The 9,419-nt window shown below is 42.1% G+C and overlaps 1 protein-coding gene across 1 annotated transcript; it reads right to left on the reverse strand.

The window, feature by feature from the left end:
- Window positions 1-2,425: 2,425 nt before the first annotated feature.
- On the reverse strand, window positions 2,426-7,651 carry LOC104460269 (SH2 domain-containing protein 1B-like; the record flags this gene model as incomplete). Its single annotated transcript, XM_010087568.1, has 3 exons — window positions 2,426-2,463; window positions 4,963-5,131; window positions 7,588-7,651. Coding segments are annotated over 3 exons (271 nt in total), but the record flags the coding sequence as incomplete, so codon positions are not given.
- Window positions 7,652-9,419: the final 1,768 nt, after the last annotated feature.

Raw genomic sequence — 9,419 nt, forward strand, 5'->3', positions numbered from 1 at the left:
GGCCTCTGCTGACATAGCGCAACACCTCCTGCTGCTGCTGTCTCCCTGCTCGGGGCCTCACAGCCTCCCCTCAGTGGCCCCAGGGGCCAGTGCCCACTCCGGAGAGACCCCGCGATGCACAAGGGCGCGTGGCAAGAGTCACTCTTCCTTCAGGCGCCTGAGCTGGCCCCTTCCCACTGGGGCACCTCCAGCGCAGGTTGATGCCTGGTTCTGAGGCCTTGCGAGCGCTCAGGTGCAAGGTGACTTCAGCCCTCGCAGCTCAGCCCACACATGGACGCGCACACACGCAGACTGCTGGTTGGGATGTTAGAATATAGCTGCTGGTGTGTGAAGCTTTTGAACGTACTTTTTGGAAACTCATGCCCAGAATATTTTACAATATATGGGGCCTGCAAAAAATTGTAGGAATACATATATTAACCTCTTTTCCTTATATTGTTAATGGAAACAATATATTTCTGTAAAGCACAGATGAATATTGTAAATTATTTTCTTTTCATTCTTGTTCCTTTCTTCCTCCTTTAAATTTTTGATCCTACACACAGGCTGTGCTTCAGCTGTGTGCCTCTGAGGTAACACCTGAGAAGTGACTGGAATGTGAGCGTGGATGCACCGCCAGATCTAGATACAGCATCTGGAGCTGCATCCACCGTGTCATTGTAAATCCGAGCCCAAAGCACGTCTGCCTGCAGTGCAGTGCTTTAACCTGAGCAACTGGCAGGTGAAAAGTACCACAGCCCCAGCCCCTTATCCTGCTCAGCTGTGAGTAATAGTCTGTTCAACCATCAGGAATCCTGCGGTCTGGGTCATGAGGCCCGGCTTGGGATTCCTTGTCACTTGGCCTTTTCCTAAGGTTGAACATCAGTGTGACTGACCGAGCACATGTGGGACTACTGAGTCTCTAATTTCAGAAAAACTGTAGTGTTGTGTTCTGTTAAAGCCCAGGCTGCTGGAGTTGGGATGTCTCAGCAGAGCAGCTGCTCAGTCTGAGACATGTGATGATAACCAACCGTCAGTCAGGCTGCTGAATTCTGCAAATAAAGAGACAGAGAAGTGTACACGCTTCTACAGAGCAAGGAAGAGTTGCTTTTTTCTCTCCAATTTGTCATGGACAACTCCTTTCTTTTCAATTCATGATTTTGGGACACATATGTTAGTATTTTTGTCAATGCCAGAGTTAATTAATATTCTTATTTTTTGTCTCCTTTATGCTAGAAGTACCAGTTGAGCCTGGTACCAAAACTGTAAGTGCTGTTAAATGCATAATGAAGTCCAAAGCACTGAAAGATCTAAAAGTCCTTTAACAAATAGCCGTGTGAAAGAAACATAATGGAAATAAATCTAACTAGTATTACCCATTAAAATACATAAATAATTTGTGAAAGATCTTAAACACACAACCAATATAAACGTGTTCCTCAAGATCACAAACAGAGAGGGAGTTTGTACTAGAAACTGGGAGAATAAGGACATACGTTCCAGTTCTGGTTTTGGCTGCTAGTTGCAGGTCACCTTCAGAAATAAAGTATATATTAAATATTTAAAATTAGGGATAATTAAGATTCTAGTAAATTCTTACATTAAAAAAATAACAAACCTCGTGCACATTATAATACAAAGCTAATGACAATAGCAAATGACATGCAGTAAGCATTCTCATGTGTACGGTACCTATTAAAAAAGGATGTGTTCATACCGACATGCATGTAGAATTTGCACTCCTCTTGTAATCTACCAAAACCATTTATCAATATTAACAGTATTTCAAACCATTTTCATGTTTTTGGTTAATTGTTTATGGTGTGGATTAACACAACTTTTTTGTTTTAATTTAGACTAGTCCAAACTACAGCGTAATACTAGTATTCCTTGACATAGCTGAAATACTATCCACTTGTCCAATAAAGAGGTAACATGAATCATGCACAAAATAACAGAGTTTAGAGGTTTAACAGTTTAGAGGTTTTTAAGTATCACATGATGCCAATAGAATTTTTGTCATATATGGTTTTTATTAACACATATCAGTTCTGCTATAAACTACTGCTTTATCACATCCATTTTTTATGTTTATATTGCTGCTTTCTAACAGGTTGTTCATTTTAGCTGTAGACATCTTTGCTGACTAAAAGACCAAAATATATATACGTGCACACAGATACCCTTCCCCCCCCATGTGAATGTATATGTATGCATGCGTCTGTTATAAAAATTAATTATTACTGAACAAAAATATATAGTTGCTTGTGTTGGATCTACTGTAAGAAAATACAGCTGCTCTGTCAGTCGGCAAAAGGAGGAGGATAATTCCAGAGGTACAGATCCACAGCAGAGAATGCCCAGCTGGAAGCTCTCCCCAGCTGATCCGTTGTGTTGTGGCACAGCTTGAAACAGCAGCTTCCCAAAGTGTCAGGTTGCAGATCCTTCAGGGTAAGACAGTGATGTACTCACTGTCATCAATTTCTGTAAATAAATAAATAAAAAAAAAGATGTTGTCATTGCAAATGGCTCCGCTGGAAGCCCATGGTGAGCAGGACGGCCTGTGGCTGTGTTGCTGGGCGGGTATCAACAACTCAGTGTGGTTTATCGGTATCCTGCTATTCCAGGGCCAATGTTCAGACCCCGTGTCCCGTGGACTGGGTCCTCCAGGAGCCCCTATGGAGGCAAAGTCTGCATTGTCTTTTCTGAGCCAGCAAGCTCTGTTATTGAACACTTGTATCCATGTGAGACCCCTTCTTTCTGAGGAACAGCCGAACGTTGGGAATCATCCATACTTAGTAAATGAGATCAATAGCTGAGATGGATAGATAGATAGCTGTGACTATAGTGTAACAGACCCTTTCTTCTCTAAATAAACACCTAACAGAAAAGCTCTCCTCCCAACTAAGGGAGAAAAGCCTGAAAACACCCTTTCTCTCTTAGATCTTGTCAGATTTATTATGGTTTTTGAGAATCCAGGGGAAAGCCAGAAATTGAATGTTTGGGACTTAGTCTCCACTATGGAAACCTCTTGTCTCTTCAAGCAGCCACCCTCAGACAAGCTGTTCCTAGGCTAGACTACAATGTTAGAAAATGTCCAATGACCAGTATTGTGACCCCAGTCCCTTCAGGTGTTCCACGGGTTGCACTGGAGCACTGAGTCCTGCACAGGCCACAAAGCCAGCTGCCGGTGCAACATGAGGGACCTGGGCAGAAAAGTGTGATGCTGGCTTTAGGAAGCACTGCGGTGTTTCACGTAGTGCTTGCGTTTCAGAGAGATACCCATCATGACATTAACCCAAGCTCCCCCTGTGAGCATGTAATAAAGCAGTCTGAGGGGGAAGTTTGGAATGCTGTATAGGAGAAATTTAAATTAAAATTGAACAGCAACAATTGCAAAGTAATTCATTTCTTAACGCCTCCATTTTTTATGGACAACCACAAGCATTTTGACAGTGAAATGAAAGGATTTCTTTTCCTTCCTGTGAGTCCAGACCAGGACATTGTGCATCTTCTAGAAAAGTTCATGTTGCAGGACCACACAATAAAATATGTGTTACACTTGATTTTTCCTAAAAAACATATCCATGCTACTGCAGTATTTTCCATCTCCCTGGAGCAGCAATGACAAGATACTGTACAAAGCTTTTTAGAGCAAATGTGGCATATCTGCCTTAATGAAACAAGTGATAAGGTAATGTTGGAGACACTGGAAATGTCTCTTTACTGCTGTTTCTCTTGGCAAGGCTGTTGCTGTACTGGACCCTAAAAATGGCTTAATGCATGAAGTGGTGGGGAGAGCTCACCCCTTCCTATCCTGTCTGCTTGACACGGGGAGCTGCCAGAGCTGTTGCGCTGCTGTTGTCTGCAAAAGACCAGCACCTGCTGTATCAACAGGAGGTATGGCTGCAGCACAGAGGGGCTGGCCCACACGGACACATTTTAGCTAGCATCGGTTGTGAGATATAAATCACACAGAAGACTGGATACTCCAAGATTTTTTCCTTTGTGATAACCGTACTTAATGAAAGGATTTCCCTTGCCCACACATGCTCTTACTGTGGCTCTCATTAGCCAGAGGACCTGGAAGAGTTTCAAGGTTATTCTGTAGCCTGTGACCTGATGGATACCGCAGCTGAGCATTGTATAACAGTAACATGAAGAATTGGGTTTCAAAAGTAGCAAGTTACCAATAGTATCTCTATTCATCCTTCCCAAATCAAGGATGTAAAGATGACATGGGACTGTAAAACATGGGCTACCGCTTTTTGAAAACCGCCACCCTTATTGTATAAGGGTATATTGTATTATTTGCATAATATTTCTGTCAGGTAGAAACATTGTCTTATGCCTGGGGCTTGCGAGCAGCATAGATTAGCAGAAGATCAACCATAGACTGAACTCTCTGGTTCCAAAGCTGTAATCCTGAGCACAAGGCTATATGCTTCTTATTTTCAACATAAAAACTTTAAAAATTAGTCACGTTTTAGTACAAATCACAACAAACTACAAGCTGTCTGGCTTCATCCCTTACCTCCCCCCAGCATCTCAAAAAACCCCCACCTGACTTAGATTTTAGTATAAAAATAGCTTTCAACCTGGACAATGAAGGTAAAGGACAGCCTCAACTCCCAGGGAAGTGCGAGGGCCTGGCAGCTGGGCAGAACCACAGTGGGTAAAACTCAGCCTTCCCTTGCCCAGAAGCATCAACCCCCATGAAGAAGTGAGCTGTGGGCAACATCATGCTTTGCCTTCTGCACCTCTTGCTGTTTTAACTGGCTAATTTGTAGTGGATGAGGGTATGTAACCTGTGAGCTGGGAATAACCATCTTCCAGTGAACGTAAGAGAGAAGGAAGGATGCTGAACTTCTGTCCATGCAAGCTGGTCTCAGAGGACAAGTAGCAACTATTCACCACAAACCTGTCAATGCAGTTGTCTTAAAAAAAAAAAAAACACTACAAAGGCAGAGCTAAATTTCTCACCATCATAAATGTTGTCTTTTCCTGACTTGAACCTCTGGCTTCTTTGCAAGGCCTTTTGTTTCTCTACTGGGTAGCGGAGGTTTGTTATTAGTCCTTGATTTGGCTTTTCATAAGTGTATATTAGGTCCTTTAATGTTCGGAAGATCATCTCTGGAACATCTTTAGAAGTCTGCAAGCAAGGGAAAATAAAGTTTGTTTGCAACAGCCCTTCACACAGAGTCTCCTAAATGAAAGGATAGGTTGTTTCTTGTTTACCAAAGGGCTGGTTTGTAAACAGATTTGGTTACAGAATATTATACTATCCTTAAAAAACTAGCGATACCTGTTTGGTGGCGTGCTTACAGAAAGCATGGTGTAACCTCCCTCACCGTCTTTTTTTTTTTTAAAAAAGAACATCAGTTTAAAATATTGTCTCAGATGTGTGCTGCAGCAATCCTCTACAGCTGAGTGTCCAAGAGTGACAGCATTACAGACTTTCCTCTGGTCTTAGAGCGCAAGTTTAGGGGCAACAGATTCAGTTCTCACTTAAAATGTTGGATTTAAACAACTATGTGACGAGCGGAAGCCAAATGTTTCACAAAATATTAGCATTGTCAAGCAAAGACCATGTGCAGAGGCAGTGTACATGTCTGAGGATCCACATAAAAGTCCCTGGCACCAGCTTTCACTTTTAGGTAGGAGTTTATTATTTGTCCAGCTTTGTTACTTTCACTGGAGACTCCTGAGGCCAAACATGAAGGAGGGAACTTGTAAGCAGGGGAACAGTGTTCTCACAAACTGCTTTTTAACATGTGGGGTCATACAGCTGGACTGAACTGCTTCCATAGCACAGCCCCTCAGTGATCTGTACAGAGACTTTGCAATGCTGGTGACTTCAGGACAGTGAAGCACATTAATCAGCTCTAATCACAGGGAAGGTGCTGCTACCAGTCATTAAAAGTGAATGGGGCTTTGGTTTCGCTTCATTCGTTATCTGACAAAGAAACATGTCTTCATTTTCTTTGCTTTTCTGCATCCTTTATCTTGCCTTCAGCCCTGTATAGACTGAGTGCCACTGCCTCTGTGTACTCCATCTGGCTGGGACTGAGTTCACTTCCTTTGTAGCAGCCTGTATAGTGCTGTGTTTTGAATTTGTGACTAAAACACCCATGTTTTGGCTGTTGGTGAACAGTGCTTGCACAGCCTTGAGGTTGACTCTTTTTTGCACTGCTCCCCCTACAAGGAAGCTGGGGGTACGCAAGATGCTGGGAGGGGACACAGCAGGACAGCGGACCTGAATTGACCAAAGGGCTATCCCATCCCATATGACACTGTGCTCAGCTATAAAAGCTCAGGGAAAGTGGGGATGTTTGTGGTTATGGCATTCGTCTTCTCAAGTAACCATTATGAGTGCTGAGGCCCTGCTTTCCAGGAGGTGGCTAAACATCTTCCTCCTGACGGAAAGTAGTGACTGTACTCCTTTTTTGCTTTGCTTGCAGGCACAACTTTGCTTCACCTATTAAACTGTCTTTTATCTTGACCCAGGAGTTGCCTCACTTTTGCTCTTCATGTTCTCCTCCCCTCACCCTGTCCTGCTAAGAGGGGGAAGGAGTGAGCAGCTGTCTGGGTGTTTAGCTGCTGGTCTGGGTCAACCTCCCACACTCTAGAAAGTTTATGGCTGAATCTGGCCCTTAAAAAAAAGCCTAAACAATCTTCCCTCCACCATCAATATATTATTTCAGTCCATTATTTTAGTAAGCCAAAACAATCTGACTTGAAAATTGGAAGAACAGAACTCTTCTTTCACCTTCTTGGAAAAACTTTGTAAGGCAAATTGGGTTTGAAAAAACTAAAAGTGTTTGAGTTACTATCTGCTGATAGGCATGACAGCAAACCCCAGCAGAGTGCCTATAGTCCAAAACAGATTATTTTTTGTCAACAAACCATTCTTCTTCATGGGTAATTGTGCCTTTTGTACTCAGTCCAAACCACTAATGAGCAAGAAATTACCAGCATATGAGAGCTTGGTGTGTCCTTAGTGACTTCCCCATTCTACTTAAGTGCTACTTAACTATTGGTTGTCCTCTTGGCTGTCCTACTCCAAGCAGAAGAGCAAACCAGCTTTTTAAGTGTCCTCTCACCTTGCCTAGGGGTTTGATTGATGCAGTCTGCTCTTACCCTTATTTGAGCAATGAGCAGCATTATCTGGGGTCATCCCTTCAGATGCCTCAGAATCACACATAATTATAGATAAGTCTCTTTAAATCAAAAAGATCATTGCAATATTCCAAATCCCTACAAGATGCTAGGTGCAATGGCAGAGCTTTCAAATAGAAAAAGCTAATTAGGAACAAGGACAAGTAATGAAAGTGACAGATTTTTCTTCAATGCTATAACAAATAGTCGAATCAGAAAGCAGCTGGTCAACAAGTAAGAGGTCCACTTAGGTTATAAGAGAATTCTACAAAAATAATAGCTACTGCTGAGCTCAAATGTAATAATAACATTAAAAAAAATTAAGAACTGAGTAGAGAAGAAAGCAAACTTGGAAATACTTTCTAAGGTAATGTGTTCATGTATATTTTTTTTAAAATTAAGACAATAATCTTTAGTGCAAACTTTACAGATGAAATGAAAGTCACTCACCTGTATTCTAAAATAGCCTTGGTGTTCCCTGAAGATACGGTAAGTGTAGATGAGATTTTCAAATCTGTGAAAAACATTGTTATATACATTATGCTTTTCATCAACTGTCAGACCACTGCAACTTGCTTAGACTGCTACAGCTGATCTTAATATCCAGCTTTTGTTTTTCTTTGTTTGCTTGTATCTTAAACTGCAATACAACGAAAGTCTAAAAACAAAGAAACAAATCTAAATGAACGCCTGATGCTAAATAGCATCAATTTTATGTACTTATATATATATATATATATGCATTCACTTTTCCATTTGATTCATACACCGGAGCTTTTCCAAGTCATTTGTTTAATTGTCTGTTAGCCAAAATCAGTCACACATGTCAGAAACCCACATATTACTTTGTCATGCCTTGCCAGTTCAGACCTACACCCCCATACATTGCTATGCAGATCTGTACCAAATTTATGGCACTCTTTTTTGCCTTGTAAACTTAGGCCACATATGGTAAATGTAAATAAGAATGCTGTGTTCAGTCTGCAGTCACTGCACTTCACTTAGCACAGATCCTGATAAAGAATGTCCAGCTAGCTCGCCTCCGCCTCAGCTGACTGCCCAAGTTCCCTCCAGCTTCTTAGCTGCATTTCCTGTGCTGAGTTTTGTACTTCTACAGCTCCAATAAAATAGATTTGGTAAGTCAAAGCAGTGAAAATGCTTCAAGTTTATACATCCAGAAAGGTCTGGATGTCACTGAGAATTTGTATTACTTGTTCTGAGACAGGAAAACACAAAACAGACCCTGGAATTCCACTGTAGGTGCCATGTAAGAGAAGAGTCCTTGCTTCTATAGGGTGCCTAAGTCCTCGCTCAGCACCAGCAGAATTGATTTGCGGCACTAGAAGCCACTTTGTGCAGATGTCAGCATGGGATTAAACTGCAAGCAAAGGGCTGGTGCACGTGTCATTGAGATCTACAGTATCTGCATCAGCAGTGAGGAGGAGGGGAGCTGTGGCCTGGTCGACTCTCAGACCTTACGCCGGGTTGGAGTAATCATCGGACAACCTTTTCACAATGGAAAGACAGTGCTAATATGTACCCCTCCTTCAAAAATGGAGCTATAAGGTAGACCTAAATAGCTACAAAGACAAAAGTGATGTGCTGCTCTTTCCCAGAAGTCATACTCTAGGGGAAAATGGGCTGGCTTCCAGCTAATTACCACATCCACCAGAGAAGCAATCACCTTGCAAAAGACTGATCTACAGCTGAGAACGAGAGATTCGCCTGGGATATGATACAAGACTGCAATGCTGTATGGAAACAAGCACACTGGCATGGAGTGATGCTCTGAAAGATTGTCTTTGTGAATGTCTGCTATCATATTGATAGAAGTTGGGAAAGATGTAAGGGGAGAGAGAGAGAGAAGGAAAACCATGTTAATCTAAGCAGTGGTAAAGAATGATTCTGTAGAAAACTTGCAGTTCACCTTTTACGTGAGATCTGCTGGTATTTCTCTGAAGAAGAGAACAAGTGAGGAAGTTGCCGTGGCATACATAGGAGTGTGAAGTTACAGAATGTTTTTGATGTAATCTACTTTCCTTGTGGGAGCCCTCAAGTAATTGCAGCACCAAAAATTCATACTGTTCCCCCACACTGCCCCACAGAGTAACCCCTTGAGCTGTCTACCTTAATGTATTCCAGATCTGATCAGGTACCAGGTTACCTCAACTTAGAATATGTTTGATTTGACCAGAGTATAACTGGAGATGTATGTGTTACTGGACATATACTCAAGAGCATGCATGATATTAGGGACTTAACAGTGGGCTGAGTATCTGACC

The sequence above is a fragment of the Pterocles gutturalis genome, unplaced genomic scaffold (assembly GCF_000699245.1).
Source record: "Pterocles gutturalis isolate BGI_N339 unplaced genomic scaffold, ASM69924v1 scaffold18246, whole genome shotgun sequence".
NCBI classification, from domain to species: Eukaryota; Metazoa; Chordata; class Aves; order Pterocliformes; family Pteroclidae; genus Pterocles; species Pterocles gutturalis.